The sequence below is a fragment of the Poecilia reticulata genome, chromosome 22 (genome assembly GCF_904066995.2).
Source record: "Poecilia reticulata chromosome 22, P_reticulata-male-v2, whole genome shotgun sequence".
NCBI lineage: Eukaryota > Metazoa > Chordata > Actinopteri > Cyprinodontiformes > Poeciliidae > Poecilia > Poecilia reticulata.
The window spans coordinates 616,706-639,212 of NC_088851.1; the positions used below are offsets into that span (position 1 = coordinate 616,706).

At 41.2% G+C, this 22,507-nt stretch overlaps 1 protein-coding gene across 2 annotated transcripts in view; it reads right to left on the reverse strand.

The window, feature by feature from the left end:
- Positions 1-4,663: 4,663 nt before the first annotated feature.
- Positions 4,664-22,507, reverse strand: part of atg14 (autophagy related 14) — a 49,710-nt gene continuing 31,866 nt past the window's right edge. The window contains exons 9-12 of one of the 2 annotated variants that reach the window (XR_014085760.1): positions 21,530-21,615; positions 21,092-21,266; positions 11,295-11,529; positions 4,664-5,156 (exon numbers count right to left, since the gene is read on the reverse strand). Coding sequence is in view for 1 of the 2 variants with exons in the window: in XM_008398629.3 (XP_008396851.1) it covers positions 5,034-5,156; positions 21,092-21,266; positions 21,530-21,615 (384 nt within the window). In the remaining variant the exon portion in view is untranslated. The remainder of the gene's footprint in view (positions 5,157-11,294; positions 11,530-21,091; positions 21,267-21,529; positions 21,616-22,507) is intronic. The other variant, XM_008398629.3, reaches the window with a different exon arrangement.

Below are 22,507 nucleotides of genomic sequence, written 5' to 3' on the forward strand. Positions count from 1 at the left end.
TGAGGGCTACTCAGCTGATTGTTCCTCAACTGTAAAGGGTCATAACTTCTGGATCGAAGGTAGTCAGAGCTAGACGAGTCCTTTCCGACCCCAGTTTAAACAGATAATTCTCCACAAACTATCTCTAGGGTAAGACCCAAGTTTTGGGGATTTTCCGGACCTGTTAGACGGAGACCTGGGCAGTAGTGAGTCTGAAGAGTTGTGAGGCGGGACTTACTATTGGGTAGTAACAAACAACCTACAGCTAAAAACAGGAGGTGTGAAAACTAACAATGCCAGAGTTTGCAGCACCACTTTCTAACAGGTATCGATCGGATCATTTAAATTGTATTTTCAGATATTTTATTGAACAGTTACTTGGAAAGACAAGCAAGATATATTATTTTTATGCCCTAGCTTGGTGGTCCCCACAGTGCTATTGTTAGCAGTTAGCTCGGTGCAGAGTCTCAGACAGAAAATATGTTTATTCAGTGGGACTTTGATGCTAAACCTACCCAGCCATACAGTCACATTGAGCTGTGACTGTTCCCCCATATGGTCCGTGTCTGGCCTCGAACATGGGGGTTTCTTTAGATGACTGCTAATGGTTGACCTACATTGGACCTGAATCCAGCGTCCGACAGCGACTCAACATTAACATGCAACTCCAGCATGAATTTGGGTTTACAAAAGCTAAATAAATTATTTACCAGGAGATCCAAGCTGATAGAAATAACACGGGTTAGCTTGTTGTTAGCAATCTGATTGTTATCACAGACTAATTACTTAAAATATCACAACTAGCTACTCACCCGGCAGAAACAAGTCGACAGCCATTTAATGCTTCTTTTCATCCTAAATGCTTGACCCAATCTGAAACTGAATGATTGTATTCTCCAGGCTTTTGAAAACTTTCTTCTGGCTCATTGTATAATATGCAGTCTGCAGCTCCAGATAGTTATGTGGATCGTCAAGACGCTGGGTAAATCCTCAAGATTATATTAGAAGTCTTTTTTTTTTACTGATTTTATCAGTAAAAAATTGACTGATTTACTGTTTTGAACTGGAGAAATCCACTTCTGGACCTCCATCTGAATTTCGCGCATCATCCGGGTCACGTGTCTGAAACCCAGCAATACAGCAGCTTACAAAAACCCAGTTATAAATGCATAAGTTAAGTTTACCATATTTTTCAACAAAATAAAACAGAAGAAAGAAACTTCCACAGGTTGGATGCATCGATAAAAAAAATCTGCTAAGTAAGCATATTTCCTATCGACGCGCGCTTTTGCATTACCACAAAGTTGATGGATAGCACAGATAGAACACCTGATTGCAGTTTTGTACCGACAGTGTGAAACAGTGGAACTACATATTAGCTTGTGAATTTTATTTTTCGTTTGGATTTAAAAAATAAATAAAATGAGAGAAAAAAAAGTTCAAGCGTGGCTATTGCTTACTATGGAATCCCCTAGAGCCGTGGTCCGCAACCAACGGACCTCGGTCCGGATACGGACCCATATGCCATCCCATCCGGACCCGGAATAAATTATTAAAATATTTGTAAATTTTGACGGGAGAATTAATTTTAAACCGGAGCATTTATTTTTTTCCCCTATCTGACACAAGTGTTTTTACCAGCTCTGCACTGAGCAAGGATTGGAAGCTACAAACCAATCGCGTGCGAGTCATACTAACCACGTGGTTCAACTAGCGAATCAAATCGCCAGCCTGAACTCAGAGCGAGTTGAATGAGCAAACCGAAGCAGAGGTTTGTGGCCAGGCACAGACATCCACGCAGTGATATAAGGAAGAGGAGGTGAGAGGCGAGCGAAAAGCGATTGAAGCGAGAAACGCAGGGAGGTGATACAGGAAGACAGGGCGTGAATTACGGTCAGAAGAGGTGCAAACACTATGGCGCTTTCTAAAAAGAGAAAAGTAGATGCCGAAAATCGAGCGTTCAACACGGAATGGACTGATGCATACATGTTCATTCTTCCACCCGCGAGCACGAAACCAGTGTGCCTCATATGCTCCGAAACCGTGGCACTTATTAAAAGTGCCAATGTCAAGCGTCACTATGAGACTAAGCACAAAGCATTTGACCAATCATACCCCCCTAAGTCCGAACTCCGGACGCAGAAAATTCGAAGTCTCACTGCCCAATATGATCAGTCCACCAGGGTATTAAGCCGTGCTTTCAGCGCACAACAGCGTGCTAATGAATGTTCCCTCCGTGTTGCTTGGGTTTTAGGGAAACACAAAAAGCCCTTTACAGATGCAAGTATTGTCAAAGAGTGCATGACTGAAATAGCAGAGGCGTAAAGAAAAAGATGAGCTCTGTGACAAAATAGAGAAAATACCCCTGTCAGGCTGCACAGCCACAAGGAGAAGTGAGATACTAGCTCAAGATTCACTGTCCGAGCTGGAAGAAGCTATTTGTAAGGCACCGTGTGTTGGCCTGGCTGTGGATGAATCTACTGATGTGTCTGACAATGCTCAGCTATTGGTTTACATAAGATTCTTAAACAGGGAGAAAAATCAGTTCTGTGAAGACCTCTTAGGTGTGACTCCCCTGCAAACCACTACCAAAGGAGAAGACATCTACCTGGCCATTAAGGAAATGCTAGCAAAGCGAGGAATAGAGCCAAAACAAGTGATATCAATAACCACTGATAGATCCCCTGCCATGATAGGGAGAGAAAAGGGAGCTGTGGCAAGGTTGAAAGAAGACAACGCTGACCTGATCTCTTACCACTGCATTATTCATCAGGCTGTCCTTTGCTCCACCCTGTCGAATTATTATGCTGAGGTGATGAAGACAATGATGAAAATCATAAACTTTCTCAGGGCATCTTCTTCTTGTCAGCATCGCATGCTCAGGGAATTTCTCAAAGAGGTTGATGCAAACTGATGATCTTTTGCTACACAACAATGTTAGATGGCTCAGCAAAGGCAGGGTGCTAGAGCGATTTTGGTCAATTAGACATGAAGTAACAGCTTTCTTGGAACAACTGGAAAGTCAGAAAGCAGCCAACTTTTCTGTCTTTCTAAATGACAAGAAAAACATGGGTATCGTAGCTTTTTTGGCTGATATCATGTCACACCTGAATGGGCTTAATTTGCAGCTGCAGGGAAAGAACAATTCCATTTGTGATCTGATGACAGCTGTCCGCTCATTTCAACGAAAACTTCAGGTGTATAAAGAAGATCTGCAAGGAGACTACACACACTTCCCAAAAGTGAAAGAACAGGTGCAGGGTCATAGAGATGTCTCCTCTTTTGCTGACTTTGTTGACAAGTTGATTGAAAACTTCAGCGAACGCTTTGATAGCTTCAGCATTGGAGAGGAGCTCACCCTCTTCATACAGAATCCATTTCTCATCACTGATGTCAGAGCATTCACAAATGATGTCACACATCACTTCAAGTGGGCAAACACTGGGCCTCTCCAGATGCAAATGATTGACCTCCAGGCAGATGTGGCCCTGAAAGAGCAGTTTGCAAGAACCGAATCTGCCACATTCTGGCTCCAGATGGTTTCTGAGACAGCTTTTCCCAGATCTGAAAAAAGTGGCCCTGTTTATCTTGACCATGTTCGGCTCCACATACAGCTGTGAGGCAGCATTCTCTACAATGAACATAATAACAACAAAATATCATTCCAAGCTCACCAATGAGCATCTGCACATGTGCATGAGAATGGCCCTGACCTCCTTCAAGCCCAGATTTAAAATGTTGGCAGGGCAAGTCAAAGCTCAATTCTCACACTGAGCAAGGAAATTGGGGGAAGATAGATGTAAGAGAAATCTGTAAGAGAAATAGTTCAGGTGTTTTGAGAGTTGTTTTGTTGAGCAGAAATATTGAGATTGTTCAATCAAAAGGAAACTGAAGCTGCTATTTTTTATTAAGCACTTTCTTTATTTTTGAATACATAATTTAGTTATTTTTAATTTAAACTGCAGCCACACAATATTGTCCTGTGTTTCAGTGTTAATAAACTTCTTTGAAATTATTTTAACCTGTATTATTATTTTTTTTAACACCATGTATTCCGATATTGTCATACTGCAAATAGACGATATTGCGGACCTCTGCTTGAGGAAATGTCTTTGAACTGGACCTCCTCACAGTTCTCTTGAATACTCCTGCCCTAGAGATACGACGGATTGTTTTTTCTATTGCAAAAGCATCGTGTTCCCTCGCAAAGGTTTTGGGTTCTTTCGCAATAATGTACTGGTCCATTCATTCGGCATAATTGAATACTTAGTTTTCTGCTGTAATATAACATGTATGCATCTCGTTTGTAAATTATGTTAAGTTTTATATATTTTCCTTAGAATAAAAATGCACCATGAGGAACAGGTCAAACCTGGGCTGTCCATCTCTTTCCATCCCTTCTATGATGTAAACAGAAACTGTCAGAAGGAAAAAAATGCATCCAAACTATTTAGACTATTTTTGAGTTATTTTCATGGGGTAATAAAGTCATCTGACACTTTTGTGTTGGTAGTCTGAATGGTTAATAAAGGGCTGTTATCATTTCCAGCCCCATCTCAAGCTTACACAAACAAACATTAACATGCAGTAATAGATACACTTTAGATCAATTACTCTGAAGAGGTGCCATCCTGAGCGATGCAATTCTAGAATTACATGTAACAAAATAACCTGGCTCTACATATGTACTCCAGGAGAAGTATTTTATTGAAGAAAAAAATGATGGTGATTGTTCACATGCCAAACAAATTGTATTGAGAGCCCAGTCTGTGCATGTAGCACATACACTAACCAGGACAACCATCATACACCACATTCATAACAAATAGAACTGAAGCATTTCAAAATATTAGTGTACACATTTCTGACAGCAGCTCCAACTGTCAACTCTGATCTTTCTAAAGTTGCAGTTTTTAAATTATGCAAGATCTTTGTTTTGTTAACGACCAACAACAAAGAAACTGAGATGAAAACAATCGAAAGTTGGTTTTTGCTGATGTCAGACCTTCTGGTCTGATTTGATCACAGCCCAGATTATCCCATGGTGAGGTTGATCAACGCTGGCCTGTGTAGGCACGAAACCAGGAAGTGACCGAGGCAGCAGCAGATGAAATCATTCCTCCAGGATTAGCCGATGGCTGGGAAACCTGCAGAGTACTCTGGGAAAGATCCATTGACTGCAGAAGTAAAGAGAGAAAAGTTTGTCAACCAAGGTCCCACAGGGGTTCAACATAACTCATTATTCTGCTTATTCTTGTACACTTCAAATTATTTAAATCTGTAATTTTACTTGACTTTTTTCTTCTTCTTTTCCCCACATAACTACAAAGTATTTTTGTGTTTATGCCTTTGAGCATAACACCCCCCGAGAATATGAAAAGTCCGACATCATGCTGCACATTATTAAGGTGTTTTTTTCTGCAAGAATTCTTTTAAGCACTAGTTGTTTTTATTTGACAGATTTGTGTCTCTTGTTGCTGTTTTAAAGGCAGGCATTAAGCGTGCAGTGACCAGACTTATGCCACCATTCCAAACCTACTACATTATATTCTTTTAAATCATGATGTTGACCTGGGATTTCTGCTTTAAAGTATTACTACACTGACACTTGGATGGTAATTCAGACTGCTGGGGACATAAGTTTGATTATATTAGCTTTAGAAACAGTTCACTTTAGTGTATGTGAAATAGAGCATGAATATTTTGAGTAGATTTTAATTTAGGTAGATTTGGATAATGATTCAATTTAAATACTGACTGCTTTTCTTAACTAACATAAAATCACTAAGGGTTTTGAAAAGGGCCTTCAGTAGAGAATGCCTTCTCCTAATAAGAGGAAACGGATGAGCTGTGCTGGGCAGTTCACAAAAACAAAAGTAATGGGAAAAAACAGGATGGGAGAGAAAACTTCTGTCTGCTAAATACCAGGTCAAATTCTTTGGTGTTTTCTATAAAAACCACTAAAACCTTCAGAAAACAAAACTAGTATTTGGGACATTATGGAATTGCTGGCTAATGATGATTGTAATACATAATACTTTTGAAATTATAATCTAATTCATAAGGATATTTATTTTAGTTATTAACAGCATGTTCTGATTGAGAATAGTCTAATTGGTAGCTTTATATTAATAGTACTAGTTAGTGTCTAACTCATTAATTTTAATGAGTGTTAGGTTATTATAATCAAAAGGATTAGGAAACTAATGTTTTAGTAATAAATATTTCAGGCATATTGTAAAGAGTTTTTGGGAAGATAATGGTGTCAATTTTTATATCCAAAGTCACAGCTGTGTTTTACCCACTTGGAATCTCCGTGTCAATTTAGGATTAAAGCAGGTATCTGTTTTTTGATGAATCGCTCAGTCAGGAAATGTGTAAGGTCTAGGTGAAAAATAAATATTTTTCTGTTGATTACAATCTTTGTGCAAAATGTTTAGGAAGGGAGGAACTCAGAGATTCCAGATGTAACTGGCATGAGAACATCCTGTTTTGAGAGTGACCTTTGCTCTCTCTTTCTATTTATCTTTGATTTTGAATAGGTCTCCCATCCTATCCAAGTAATTTGAAACTGCTTAGAGGTTTAGAAGGAGACGATACACCTTCAATGCATATATTAAAATTAGGAATACACCTCTTAATAAAAACCTCCACTTCACAGAAGCAAATCGAATCGCTTTGTTTGCAGCCGCACTGAGCGGTTCCCAAAGGTGCCTTTGTTTTCTCCTATTTTTGCATTTTCTTGTTCATTCTTCTACTTTTCTCAGGTAATTAATGTCTGTTTTGTGATTTGGACTCTTGATGATTTGGGTGTGATGCTGATCTATTTTTTCTATGCATTTAATTGTCTGAATAAAACTCTAGATACGTCTGAAGTTGAATGGTGAATTGTTGTTCTCTGTGTGTTTTCCACTGTTGTGCATGCGGAACTCGAAATCCGGGAGACTGGAGCAAGGAAACGAGCAAAGAAGTTTAACATTCACTTCTCCAGTATCAACAAGACCATTACCGGCAACAGGTCTAATTATAAATCCTTAAGCAGTGAAGAACCGAGTCCTGTGTGTGTTATTTCTTTTATTCATATATTACAAAGTTAGCCACTTTTTTTGACTCAACAGTGCATAGGTTGCTGAAGGTGCTGGATGATGCGTTTAAAGCAAAGGATGAGGCTGGTTTGAAAGCTGTGAGAATTATACTGAACAAAAATATAAATGCCCCATGTCAAATATTGTTGTCATAATGCTCATTTAACAACTGTAAATGAACATTTACTGACATTTTATTTTTCAAAAGTAATATTTCTCTTGATTTGTGAATAATTTTTAATCCAACTTGCATAGTGAGCATAACTCAGTGAGTTGTTTTTTTACTCAGTGCATGGGTGAGGCATGTCCAGTGGGTGATCAGACAAAATGAGCAACAGCTGGACAATCCTTGGACTGGAGACAGTAAAAAGCCGCCCCAAAATGTCACATTTTGTCATAAGCCATTTACTCAGATGTCTCAAGTTATGTCGGAGCGTGCCATTGTCATGTTGGATGCAGGGACGTCCAATAGAACAGTAGCTGTACGGCTCAATGTCCATTATCGGACTATAGGCCATTTAAGAGTTTGTTTCCAACAGACTGGCCTTACTGCAAATTGACCTCATCCTCATCAGCCACGTGTGACCACTCCAGCACAAGATCGCCACATCCGGCTCGTCCATCTGTGGGATCAGCTAAGACCAGTGACACACACAGTTGATGAGACTATTGGTCTCATCAACTGTGTCTTGAGGTTACAGATCCCTCAAGACTGTCTGTAACCGCCTAGATCAGTGTTTCTCAACCTTTTTTGGCCCAGCGCCCTCCTGTCCATTATCCTGGTCCCTCACCGCCCCCACCAAAGAAATTGTAGGTTACTTTGCACTGAATATTATTTTGTTATTAATATTACTATCACTATTGTTCATGTTTTGATTTTTATGTTTGTTTTTGTATTTATCATCAAAAGTAATTTTCCAGAGAACAAATGAACAATGTGAATAGAAATTATTTTTACAGGCGTCTACAAAAAATTTAATGGACATTCAAATTAAAATTGGTAGGCCTAACAGCAGCCAATCAGTGTAGAAAAAATATTCCTGTTCTTTGCAATTTTCTGATGTTAATTGCTAAATCTTGCATAAAATGACCAGATAAAAGATGTACAGCAATGCCAGTTTAAACTTTGAACTATTTGCTATGTTTTAATGTTGCAGAGCTCTGCAACATTAAAACATAGATATAACTGCAACTACATTAACCATAACTCTTCTTCTCTTCAGTGTTTCTGGTGGTGCAGCTCTGTGCTGCCTTCAGGAGAATGGGACATCAGAGTATCATCCATAAAATTTCGCCCACATGGCATTTATTGTGCAAACCAGAGCTTTCAGTGGAAAAACAAACGTGCCAGATCATTTTAATGCCATACAAATATGAGACAGAAACATGGATTATATCTTTTTTGTTGTTTATTCTTGCCGTATAGTCCTCTGTATTAATTATTGCTCGAAATGTTTTGCCATACCAGCTTATTCCTCTGTATTTAGTTTAGTTTCTTGCATCTTGTTCTTCATTCATTTCCATTTAGTTTTCTTTGTTTGTCCTGTGTGTCTCTGTGTTGCCCTGCAACAGACTGGCGACCTGTCCAGGGTGACCCCGCCTCTCGCCCGGTACGTTAGCTGGAGATGGGCACCAGCAACCCTCCTGACTCCACTAAGGGACAAGGGTGTAAAGAAAATGGATGGATGGATATACATCCATCCATCCATTTTCTTTACATTACATTATCATTATCCTCTCTTGGTTTATTGTTATGTCCGCTTTAGTTTCTTTCATTGTTTATTGGCGCTCGTGTTTCACATCATGTGTTGATTCGACACTTTAATTTTTCACTGTTCACCGTCGGATTCTCTGTTTTTATGATTCACATCTAATTTGTCGCTCCCTTCTACATGCCAGTTCTCCGGTTTCTGAGTTTTGTAACGTGCGCATCTTTTTTTTGTTTTTTTGTTCCCTTCCCGACCCCCTAGAGTGGTTGGGAAGCGTATCGATGAAAAAAAAGCAGACTGACGTGAGCTTTTTAAAACGGAAAAAATCCAGGTATTCTGATGATTGAAATTCAAAACTGCTGTGGTATCGTTTCATACCGGATCACTTACAACACCGATATTAACTGTATAAAATATTGTGTTGTCCTTCCATGGAAGCGGGCAGCATCCAGATGAACATTAAAACACTTTTTAATATAAGTTGCTGCTTTGACATGATCACAGAACTGCCAAAAAATATGCACAAAAATCTTCAATAAAACATAAAATATTTGAAAATCAGACACCAGACAAGTGAATCACAGCAACGTCATCAGCCGGTTTAACGCTGAACTGATGCGGTGAAGCATCGCAGTAGCAGGAGAACGGAGCTGCACCAATAAGCTAAAAAACACTGAGAATAAGAAGAAGGTACCACTCTAGCCTAGGAGAATTTGGACAAAATCAAATTCCTCAACCTGACCCAATCATGTTCAAAGGACTGTTGATCCGCTTCAAATGGCCATACCACGATGTTATCAATGCCGTTATGAAGATCAGTAATTACTGGAAATATATTTTGAGTTTCTCTATATATTGAATAACAAAAATGTTCATAAAACTCTTATATTTTACATGGGGCATTTATATTTTTGTTCAGTGTATGTTGTCTTGCGGTATTCAACGCTCACATGGCAATGACAGTGAGACCTGGAGGGGCGTGGTTGGGAGGAACGGCCCCCCCCCGATCTGAACTCGAGTGCTGTTCTGTTGTTGGACTTCTGTGCTCGTCACGGATTGTCCACAATGAATATCACTCCGGAATGAATACCATGTTCAGGCATAAGGGTGTCCATATGTGCACCTGACACCAGGACACCCTAGGTTTCAGTTCGATGATCGACTTGGTCATCGTTTCATCGGATCTGCGGCTGTATGTCTTGGACACTTGGGTGAAGAGAGGTGCGGAGCTTTGAACACGTTCCGGGGAAAGTGGGGAACATTGAGTCTGAGTGGACCATGTTCCGTACCTCCATTGCCGAGGCGGCTTATCGGAGCTGTGGCCGCAAGGTTGTCGGTGCCTGTAGCGGCGGCAACCCTCGAACCCGTTGGTGGACACCTTTGGTGAGGGATGCTGTCAAGCTGAAGAAGGAGTCCTATCGGGCCTTTTTGGCCTGTGGGACTCCAGAAGCAGCTGATGGGTACCTGCAGGCGAAGCGGCATGCGGCTCGGGTTGTCGCTGAGGCAAATCTCGGGCATGGGAGGAGTTTGGAGAGGCCATGGAGACAGACTTCCGTACGGCTTTGAGGCGATTCTGGTCCACCATCCGGCGTCTCAGGAGGGGGAAGCAGTGCAGCAACACTGTTTATAGTGGGGATGGTGCGCTGCTGACCTCAACTCGGGACGTTGTGGGCTGGTGGGCAGAATACTTCGAAGACCTCCTCAATCCCACCAACAGGCCTTCCATTGAAGAAGCTGAGCCTGGGGACTCTGGGTTGGGCTCTCCAATCTCTGGGGACGAGGTCGCTGAGGTGGTCAAAAAGCTCATCGGTGGCAGGGCCCTGGGGGTGGATGAGATCCGCCCGGAGTTCCTTAAGGCTCTGGATGTGGTAGGGTTGTGTTGGCTCACGTGACTCTGCAATATCGCATGGACATTGGGAGCAGTTCTTCTGGATTGGCGGACTGGACTGGGGTGGTGGTCCCCCTGTTCAAAAAGGGGGACCGGAGGGTGTGCTCCAATTGTAGGGGGGTCACACTCTTAAGCCTCCCTGGTAAGGTCTATTCTGGGGTCCTGGAGAGGAGGGTCCGTCGGATAGTTGAACCTCGGATTTAGGAAGAGCAGTGTGGTTTTGATAACAGCGGCCTGTCCATTTACATCTCACACAAGCTGACCTTGTCTGCACTGATAAAGTTGATATATGTGTTCCTGGTTGGCCAGTGCGTTAGTGGGAAAGTAAATTTAGCTCATTATGCAGGGCCGGCCCAAGGTTGCATGAGGCCTTGAGCAGAACCTCTGCACTAAGTGGTGCTAAGAACCTCAGCACCACTAACAGCATTTCAACTTGGATTTAGTAAATTCTGGCAGAGATGGCCCAATTTAATTGGCCAACATTAAAAGCAATCAGTGATAATTGCAGTTTACCGAGATGTATTTGTGCACAAACAGAGCTCAAACTCAAAGATTAAACTCAGCATCAGATTGTAGCCATGTAAAAAAAAAAAAAATAAATTTAACTATGAAGACTGTTATTTGAACTTTTACAAAGTAAATTAGCCAGCTCCTCCATCCATCCATCCATCTTCTTCCGTTTATCAGGGGTCGGGTCGCGGGTGCAGCAGCTTCAGAAGGGAGGCCCAGACTTCCCTCTCCCCAGCCACTTCTTCCAGCTCCTCCAGGGGAATCCCAAGGCGTTCCCAGGCCAGCCGAGAGACGTAATCCCTCCAGCGTGTCCTGGGTCTTCCCCGAGGCCTCCTCCAAGTGGCCAGCTCCTTAAAATCTTAAATTTAAATGTTAAACAATTTTAAATCTTTTAATTTATCTATGCTGAAACAAATTTAACAGCATTGAAATTCTCAATAAACAAATGTTAGACTTAGACTTATTTTTATTAGACTTATTTTATTGTCATTGCACAAAGAAACATAAGTACAATTGGCAATTAAATGTCCTCGCTTCGCCACCGGAGCACACATAAAACCACAAGTGTGCCTAAATTAAATAATATACAAATAATTTCTATTTTCAAACAGTCTCAGACAGTCTTCATTATAGGATTGTTGAGCAATATGATGGCCAGTGGGAGACAACTATTTCTGAGTCTGGCTGTTCTGCAGCGGATGCTACAGACTCTCCTTCCAGAAGGAAATTGAGTGAACAGATCATGGAGAGGATGGATGGAATCAGAGAGGAGCAAAGGAGTTTGCGTCTGTGTGCAATGCTTTGGATAGGGGAGAGTGAAGCCCCAATGACCCTCTCTGCTGTCTTCACCAATCTTTGCAGAGACTTCTAGTCTGACACCTTGCAGCTCACAGACCAGATGGAGATACTGCTGGTCAGCAGACTCTCAATGGTTCCTCTGTAGAAGATGGAGATGATGGAGGGGGGAATGAAGCTCTTCTCATTCATCCCAGAAAGTGCAGGGATTGCTGCAAAGCAATCCCTGAAAAAAGCACTTTTTTCATCAGTGAAGCGATGTGAGTTGTCCAGCTGAGGTTGTCTGTAATGTGAACCCCCAGGAACTTAGTGCTGCTGACGATCTCCACTGCTCTGTCGTTGAAGAGGAGAGGTGTGTGGTTGGGTCGAGAGACCTCCTTAAGTTGACAATGATCTCTTTTGTTTTGTCGACATTGAGGAGCAGGTTGTTTATTCTGCACCAGTCCACAAGATGTTGTACCTCTTTTCTGCAATTCACTTCATTGTCATCCTGAATGAGTCCCATAATTATTGTGTCGTCTGCATATTTCATGATGTGGTCGGTGTTAAACCTGGGACGACAGTCGTGGGTCATCAGAGTAAACAGCAGGGGGCTCAGGACACCGCCCTGTGGGAAGCCAGTGTTTAAAGAAATGATATTGGAGGTAATATTACCTCCAAGGAAGTCCAGCAGCCAGTTGCACAGTGGTGTACTGAAGCCCAGTTTGCACACCAAGTCCTGGGGGATGATCGTATTGAATGCTGAGCTGACATTCAAAAATAGCATCTGTACGTGGGTGTTTCTTTTCTCCAGGTGTACCAGGCTAAATGAAGAGCAGTGGAGATGGCATCTTCAGTCAAGTGCTTAGATTTGTATGCAAACTGGAAAGGGTCAAATGATGGAGGCAGTATAGAGATATAAGAGTGGTTAAGGGTCATATTAATGACCCTTAACCACTCTCTCAAAGCACTTCATGATGTTAGATGTTAATGCAATGGGTCGAAAGTCACTAAGACATGTGATGGTTAATTTCTTGGGCACTGGAATAATAATATCCGACTTAAAACATGGGGGGACAATGGCCTGATACAGTGATGTATTGAAAATGTCCGTGAGCACATGGGCTAGCTGGTCTGCACACTCTTTGATCAGCCTTGCTGGAATGTTGCCAGGACCTGCAGCTTTTTGGATCTTAAAGTTTCTCAGGGATTTACATACAGCAGATGTTTCGAGCCTGAGGGCCTGTTCATCAGGGTGAGGGGTAGCTTTCCTTGCAGGGGTTTTATTTAGGGCTTCAAATCTTCCAAAGAAGTTGTTGAGCTCATTAAGGAAGCTAATGTCAAAGCGTTTGCATATGTGGTCTGTGTTGAAATGTTAGCATTTACGGGAGCCCTGAAGGCCTGAGGGGCCTAAAGCAGCTGCTTAGTTAATTTGGATTTAACAGAAGTGCAAATACTTGATATTTATTGTAATTGTATTTTTTTGTTTGTTTTTAAGAATCTATAATTGTGGGTTTATATAGCATTTCACTGACAATATCTTCCCATAACATATAATTACCCAGTAATATTTTTAAATTTACTATCAACTTAACATCTTTAAATACAAAAACACGATGGGCCGCTGGTGGATCACCTCGACGTCCCGACCATCGGGCTTAGCAAGTTTTCGGGGAGAAAACCCTATATCATGTATAATTTTCTTTCTACTTCTCAATTGTATGCCACTTTGTGTTGATCTGTCACATTAAATTCCATTTAAATGTATTTATGTTTGTGGTTATAATGTGACAAAATATGGAAAAGTTCAAGGGAAACTAATATTTTTGCAAGTGACTGTATGTGTTGTGTTTCACTTAGAGATGTGCCGATCAGGTTTTTTCCTGCCGATTCTGATTCCGATCACCCATGAGGGCCGATCACCGATACCAATCACATGATTATTTTTTTTAATCATAAACACTACCGGTTACATTATGTGGAAAAAGGAGCCATAAATTCACCTTAATTTAGACAAAAACTTGTTTTTCAATCAATCAATCAATCAAATTTTATTTGTATAGCACATTTCAGCAGCAAGGCATTTCAAAGTGCTTTACATAATTAAAATAAAAACAGAAATAAACAGTGAGAAAAAGATTAAAAAAAAACATTACATCATTAAAACGTCGAAAAGAGATAAAAAGAAATTAAAAACATTAAAATATTAAAAACATCAAAGACATCAAAACCCACTCTAACCCTAATTTAGCCATAAGCAACTCTAAACAGGTGGGTTTTAAGTTGAGATTTAAAGGCACTCAGTGTTTCAGCTGTTTTACAGCTTTCTGGAAGTTTGTTCCAAATCTGTGGTGCATAGAAACTGAATGCTGCTTCTCCTCGTCTGGTTCTGGTTCTGGGGATGCAGAGCAGAACCAGAACCAGAAGATCTGAGGGGTCTAGATGGTTGGTACAACAATAACAGATCTTTAAGGTATTGTGGTGCTAAACTGTTCAGTGATTTATAAACTAACAGTATTTTAAAGTCTATTCTCTGAGCTACAGGGAGCCAGTGTAGGGACTTTAAAACTGGTCTTATGTCTCTATCTTCCTGGTTTTAGTGAGAACCCGAGCAGCAGCTTCTGGATCAGCTGCAGCTGTTTGATTGATTTATCAGTCAGACCTGTGAAGACGCTGTTGCAGTAATCAATGCGGCTAAAGATAAACGCATGGATGAGTTTCTCTAGATCGTGCTGAGACATCAGTCCTCTAACCCTGGAGATGTTCTTCAGGTGATAGAAGGCCGACTTTGTGACTGATTGTGACTGAAATCTCTGATTTCGGGCTGATCGCTGGTTTTTAGTTGTAATAACTGAAGCTGTGCATTGACTCTGGTTCGCTCCTCTTTAGGTCCAAAGATAATAACTTCAGTTTTGTTTCTGTTCAGCTGGAGAAAGTTTTGGCACATCCACACATTTATCTGTTCTAAGCATCTATTCAGTGATTGGATGGGTTCAGAGTCACCTGGTGACATCGTGATGTAGAGCTGTGTATCATCCGCATAATTGTGGTAGCTAATCCTATGTCCTGTTATAACCTTAGCTAGTGGGAGAATATAAATATTAAAAAGAAGGGGTCCTAGGATTGAACCTTGGGGTACCCCACATGTGACCTTTGACATCTCTGATGAGAAGTTTCCGATTGAAACAAAGAAATCCCTGTTCTTTATGTAAGATTCAAACCAGTTGAGCACTGGACCGGAGAGTCCGACCCAACTCTCCAGTCGATTCAGTAAAATGTCCTGATCAACACTGAGGTCCAACAGAACCAGCACTGTGGTTCTCCCACAGTCTGTATTTATATGGATGTCATTGAACACTTTGACTAGGCCGTCTCCGTGCTGTGGTGAGCACGAAAACCAGACTGGAAGGAGTCAAAGCAGTTTGTTATTGTTAGGAAGTTATTTAATTGTATAAAAACAGCTTTTTCAATAATTTTGCTGATGAATGGGAGGTTGGAGATCGGCCTGTAATTCTGCAGTAGTGATTTGTCCAGATTGTTCTCTTTTATTAGTGGTTTGATAACTGCTGCTTTCAAAGCCTGGGGGAGAAACACCTGAAGAGAGCGATGAGTTACTATTTGGATCAGATCATTAGCAACAACAGGCAAAACTTTCTTAACGAAATGTGTGGGTAGGACATCCAGACAGCAGGAACTGGAGCTTAATTGACTTATAATTTCTTCTAGGGTTTTATAATTTAATAGTTGAAAGTGGGTCATTTTTCCTGCATTTGTTTTGTTTGGGCCCAGCATTAGTACTGTCTTTGGAGTGGATGTGCAGATTAATCCTCTGATCTTTTGAATTTTCTCTGAAAAGAAACTGGAAAACTTGTTGCAGGCGGCAATAGATTGAAGCTCAGGTGGCAACGTCATAGGAGGGTTTGTGAGCCTGTCAACAGTGGCAAATAAAGCTCGAGCATTGTTAATGGTTTTGTTTATGACATCTGCAAAGAAAGCCTCTCTTGCATGTTTTAGTGTTGTGTGATAGTTACGTAGTCTTTCTTTGTAGATGTCATAATAAACGTGCAGTTGACCTTTACGCCATTTCCGTTCGGCCCTACGGCAGAGTTGTCTTGCAGATTGAACTGTTTGTGCATTTCTCCATGGAGATTTCTTCCTACCAGTCACAACCTTCACTTTAGTGGGGGCAATGTAATCAATGATATCTGAAAGTTTGCACTGAAAATCATCCACCAACTTATCTACGTCACTATAACTTAAGAGTGAGGAAGAAGAGTAGATTTGATTAAATGTTTCTGCTGTGTTTTCTGTGAAAGTACGTTTTGTGATAGTAGCTTTTTGTCCAAGTGGGTTAACGGATAAAGAACTGTCAAAGATAACAGCAAAATGATCCGACAGGGCGACATCAGTTACAGAGACATTGGAAATATTCACACCCTTACTGATAACCAGGTCCAGTGTGTGTCCCTGAGTGTGTGTTGCTTGTTTGACATGTTGTGTTAAACCAAAACTCTCTAATATATTAAAGAGCTTTTTAGCCCCTCGGTCTTGGGGGTTGTCAACATGAATGTTGAAATCACCGACAATTATCAAACAATCGTAATCAATACATATGAGAGATAGAAGCTCATTCAAGTCCGCAAAGAAATTTTCCACATATGTTGGTGTTTTGTATAGAGTTAGTGTCAAAGTTCGTTTGTGGCCTTTTACCTCGATTCCAAGATATTCAAAAGACATAAAATTACCCAAAGAGATTTTACTACAGTTTATGGTATTCTTAAATATTGAAGCCACTCCTCCTCCTTTTTTGTGTTTTCTATTTTCACTTAAAAAATTGTACGTAGGAGGCGTTGATTCAATTAGTACGATTGCTTCATTATTGTCATTCAGCCATGTTTCTGTCAGAAATAAATCATCAATATTATGCTCAGTGATGAAATCATTAATTAATAGAGCTTTAGCACAGAGAGATCTGGTATTTAAAAGAGCCAGTTTAAGTGACTCGGAGGCTGAAAGCTCTTCAGTCTGAGGTTCCTTTAGACAGGGGATCAGTCTGAGGTTTGAATTAAGACCACTGCTTTTTGTATTTCTGTTTTTTGTAACTGTTCTTGTAGTGATCCAGACAGGTATTGTCCTGCTACGCAATGTTGGGGGGCCAGACACATTCTGGAGGAAGACGGGTGTAAAACTAATATCTGGACCCCAGTCTCAGACCTCAGAAATGCGGAGTGCTGGATCTTCAGGGAGGTCAGAGGCAGGTGGCTTAGATGAAGTGAGAGTCGTGCCGAGGCGAACCTGTTGATCCATACTATCCAGCTGGGAGGAGAAAGAGTCCGTCCGTCTTTCTCTCTGACCTGAATTCTCCACCAGCATTTTCAGGCGGCTCAGGTGAAGCCCGACTCTCTTTAGTGGTTCACTTTCTGAGAAACTCTGATCTTGTGAGTGAGTGTAGGAGCAGAGAGGGAGGGGGGAAGGAGAAGGGAGGGGGGAAAGATGTGGGATGGGGGAAGGAGGAGGGGAACCAGTCATTCTGTTCACAGCCGATGTTTTATCAGTTTGTATTGGAATAGTTTGTTCTTGATATGCGGAGGGCTCCATCCTAGTCAGACATCCTTGAGCCTGTTCTTCTGAAGCGATGGTCACATTGTTGTTCTTGTTGATAAAATGAAAAATGTTTGCAGTGAGCAGCCTTATTCCGTGTTTGTTAAGATTGCGTCCTCCAAAGAGGTGAAAGCGCTGCCAGTAGATCCAGAGGTTATCGATGAAGGTCACTGAGCTGGCAGAGCAGGTTTTAATCAGCCATTTGTTTATCATAAGCAGCCTGGAATGTTTTTTGTCTCCCCATTGAGGCGATGGAATTGAACCACTGAGAAATAACTTCATTTTTAATTTTCCCATAGTGTCCAGAAGAATATTAAAGTCCTTTTTCAGAATCTCGGATTTTTGCTTTGCCAGATCGTTGGCTCCAACATGCACAACTAAAGTCTCCATGTTTGGCTGATCAGTGGTTAGAGAGAGCACTTTGCGGGTCAAATCAGATACAGTGTCACCAAGAAAAGAAACCACTCTCGTTTTCTTGGGATTGCAAACATGACTGATTCCATTTACTGCCTCATCTCCAACAATAAGCACTCTTGGCATACCTTTCGTTTTCCTGGTGGTCACTTTGTCCTTCGGAGCTTTGTGCGGTGGATGCGTTGGTTTAGCCTCATTGCTGATATTTGAAGGTGGGTTTTCACTCAGAGGCTCGTGCTGAAGTGCAGAAAATCTGTTTTTCAGTGGGATTCCCACGGAGTCAGGATGTTTTGAGGCTGGGGCTGGTCGCTTTGTCCTTGGGAGCCGGGTTGGTGGTGCCGTTTTGGTTCCAGCTGCTTGTTTGCTATTCTTTGGCGGAACAGGTGTTGAGGTTGAAGGTGGGTTTCGGCTCAGAGCCGGCCACGCTGATTCATCCAGGTGAGGGGTTCTCCTCGTTAGTCGTCTCATGGGATCTGCAGTGAGACTTTTGTTTCGGCTTGGCGCCCTGAGCGATCCAGGGTGAGCTGCTTGGTGCGGGGTGTACGACCTCTCCGCTGATTTGAGGAAGAGTTGTTTCATATCCACAGGTAGCGTTGATCTCAAAGTTCACCTCCAGCCGTTGAATCTTTGTTTCTAAAAACTGAAGTCGTTGTAGAATACTGCTAATGTCCTTGGGGTCGGACGGGGGCATTTTGCCCTAGTTCAACTTGGAGGTGAAGAAAAGTGAGTTAAAAATAAAAGTGAGAAAATCTCCCCGTCTTTAGGTTTGAAGTAGTCCAGTTGTGATGTTGATAATGTGAATAAAACCATAAAAATTGTGACTTTAAAAATAATTCACAAGCAAAGTTATCAGTAAGGACGGGAGAGAGCAGGATAAGCTGTTCCTCCTTCAGCTGCCAGAAGGAGCTCCTACACTCACTCACAATAACTTTTTCCAAGAAAAAAACAAAACAGGCATTGTGCAAATTGTACTGCTATCGGTAATACTATCTTTAACAGACTGATAACATATGGAGGCTCTGAAGAGGCTAAATAATGCAGAGTCAAAATAAAACCTCTCAATATTGCCAAAAAATTCAAGTATAAAACTTAACATTCAAAGGCAAATACAGGATCCATTACAATAAACAACCCTGAGTTACTGAATGAAAACTTCCTGATAGCATGGCGGCTAGCTGATTACTGCTAGTTCTGAGTGGCTGTTTCTGACTGAGCGGAGTAATTATGCAGAGCAGGGAGGAGATCGATTATTTTTTCAGAGATTATCTGTCTCATGTTAGGACAGTTTTAATACGCATGTAAAATGTATTTTTTTAAGTTATACGCTGCAGCTTTAAGCAGAGGTTCGGTGTGAGAGTCACTACCTGGTGAAGCAGAAGCGGTGCTCTGTCTGTGAGATATTGCTACCTGTAGCGCGGAGCAGCGGTTCAACAGCGAGAGCAGAACCAGCGTCTTACATCGCAGCTCGAAGACTTAAATAATTTTGCAGGTTATTTGTTTAGCTTTCTGACCGTCATGCTAATCCAGGTGAGTGTTTGTAGCTGTGCGCTGCTTTACCTGCTGTCTGATCCTCCATATGTCTTTTTTACTGCAGTGAGCCTCGATGTAGCCAAACTCCATCAAGTATGGCATTTTATGCCATACTAGATTCGTCGTGTAGATGCATTTTGACGTGCTTCCCCGCACGTGCTTCAATTTTCCACTGCAACATGCAAACTTCCCCATTCACTCAGTGCGTTATAGTTCCACATCGCTTAGGATTTGTTGCTGCGCGTTTGCGCAGGGTGAAGGAAAGAGGAGGCCAGCTGCACAGGCAGGCTGCGAAATGTGAAGCAGGTGATCGATCGGTTTGTGTGATCAGCAACAAGAGATCGTGATCGGCGATCACCAATCATACACTTTTTCACGAAAATCGGCAGATTATGATCGGTGGCCGATCGATCGGCACACCTCTAGTTTCACGTCCTGGTGTTAAAAATATGTTCAGAAATTCAAAATTTCTTGGTGCTGTGGTGGTGCAGGGGCAAAGCACAACCCATGTTGTGCCTTAGTCCTCATCCCAGTGGTCGCAGGTTCAATTCCCGACTTGGTGACATTTGCCACATGTTTTCCCCCTCTCTCATAATCCTCTTTTCTGTCAAACTACTTTCAAATGAAGGCCCCTAAAGCCAACAAAACCTTAAAAAAAATTATTCAAATTGTTTTTTTGTTCACAAGATGAGGATATTTTTCATGTCCTGTAACTCTACCAATTTCTACCAATGGCATGATGGAAAATTCTACTTTTTGCACAACAGTAAAAAAGTTGATGACAGTTTATGTTGTTACCAGTTTTTGACAAAATGGGATACCAAAAAACAGGAGGACCTAGAAACACTAAAAACTACAAGTGTTTGATAAAATGGGATGTCAAACAGATCAATCTTCTCCACTTCCTCTATGAGCCACTGTTGCCATCTGAAGAAATGCACCATTCTTAACCAAAAGCAACCAATCACAGCCAAGAGGAGCTTCTTAGTACTGTCAGTCAATGCTGCTTAACTTGGTATTAGCAGTGAAACATCCTACCTTTACAGGAGAACTGTCATTGCTATGGTAACTAGTGTGAGCATTCATGAAGCTGTTGTGGGAGGGGGAGTTGGTGATGAGCAGCACCACATGAGATTGTGATTGAAAGCGCTAAGACCCGCCTCTTGGGTCTGATTGGTTGTTTCTAGATAACACTGGGAGAAGTTTATCAACACATGATCTTTACCATACAATCATGACGTAATGGCAGTTTCAACAGATATGCAAAAAAAATTTTCTTTAATTAAAGTTACATTCTGCAGTTTTAAATTATTAAGGGGTTTTTTTTGTGTCCAAGAAATCCAAGTGGAGTAAAAACAATGATGGAACCCTCCCAAAGTTTATTAATTTAAGTTTCAGTTGTCAGTGTTGTAGCTCATACATTGTTCAGTCACAATGTCTGCTGTTGTGTTCAACCAACAATCCAGGCTGCAACAACACTCACTCTCTCTTATGTAGCCCTTTGAAATCTCCAGTTAACATTTCTGTGTTAACTGGAGTATCAGTCATAACAGATAGCTCTTCTCTGGCTTCAAAGAGCACAGTTAAACAAGAGTTCTAACCTGAGAGGGAATGTCACAGAATCGTGGACTGGGTACTGTCTCCCAGTCTGTGCCCAGGTCCGTCTCCTCATCTGTCACTGATTCATCTCCACTTTCCTCAGACAACCCCGATGCTTCTGGCTCAACAAATTCTATAGACTCTTCCAGGTCAGAGCTCACTTCGAATGAACCAGTCCTGCAGCAAAACACATAAAACCTCTAATCTTATTGACGCTTAACCATGTTGTCTGATTGGACAGTCTACAAATGTAAATCTCAGACAAAGACAGTGTGGATAAAAAAGGCCCTTTTAGCTTTGTTTCAGACAGGTGTTCCCACAATGCACTGAACACAAAAAAACCCTGGTCTTTCATTGCCACAACCTTGAGAAAAACAACCCAAAGATAAACTTCAAACCTTTAAAAGCAAACACTAACAGGCAAACATTAGTGAACTCACCTGCCCAGGTTATTGTTGTCAAGGGAAACCAGAAACATGATGTTCCTGAGAGTGTGATGAGGATGAAGCTTTTCACTGTTGACATGCTAAACACAAAAGGTTAGAATCAGCTGTAGAAAATTATAAGCTGCAGTCACAAGACCTAGAAATATGATGCACCTTTTCTCACTTCCCTTTCGACATATTTTTCAAATATACATTTTACTAGACTCAACCCTAGACAAAACAAGCTTTTATAAGCACTTTTAAAACAGCAAAATTGACCAAGATGCTGAAAAGACATTATATAAAAACTTGTATATAATGTTTTTATATAAAGAAAAGAAAAGAATAAAGGCAAACACATAAAAGATGTTAACACAACTTGACAAATAAACCCTGAACCCACAAAACCTAACCCCAACCCTCCCATGCTGGGTCAAAAACCAATGAAAAAAGATGGGTTTTAAAGCAGATTTAAAAATAGACAATGATGAGGCCTGGCTAATGTGTGCTAGCATTAAATTCCAAACCCTTGGAGCTGCCACATATCTTAGAAAATTCTCATCAATACTTGAGCAATTTATCAGGAGTACATGAAACTTAAAAGTGGCTAACACATGGAAATTAAAGGAAAAATCAAGTACAGATCCAATACAAATCAAACATTATAAAAATTAATTGGCTATGCATTTTAGATATTTACATAAGTCAAATGTTAAACTAAAGCCACTTGGATGGATGGCTGGGTTGGTAAACGGCCTGTAGTTTATAGCGCTTAAAGTCCAGAGGACCACACATTCACACACTGATAGTGACAAGCTACTGGATTATAGCCATCATAGACATAATAAGCCAATAGGGTGCCCGAACACCCTATTGGCTGTTCGGACACAGGAAATATGGCGGCCATCTTGGAGCAGTCGTCCCTCCTACTTGGCTAAACCAAGACAGCAGAAGAAGCCTCAGCACTGCCGGATATTTTTGTTCAAATCAACA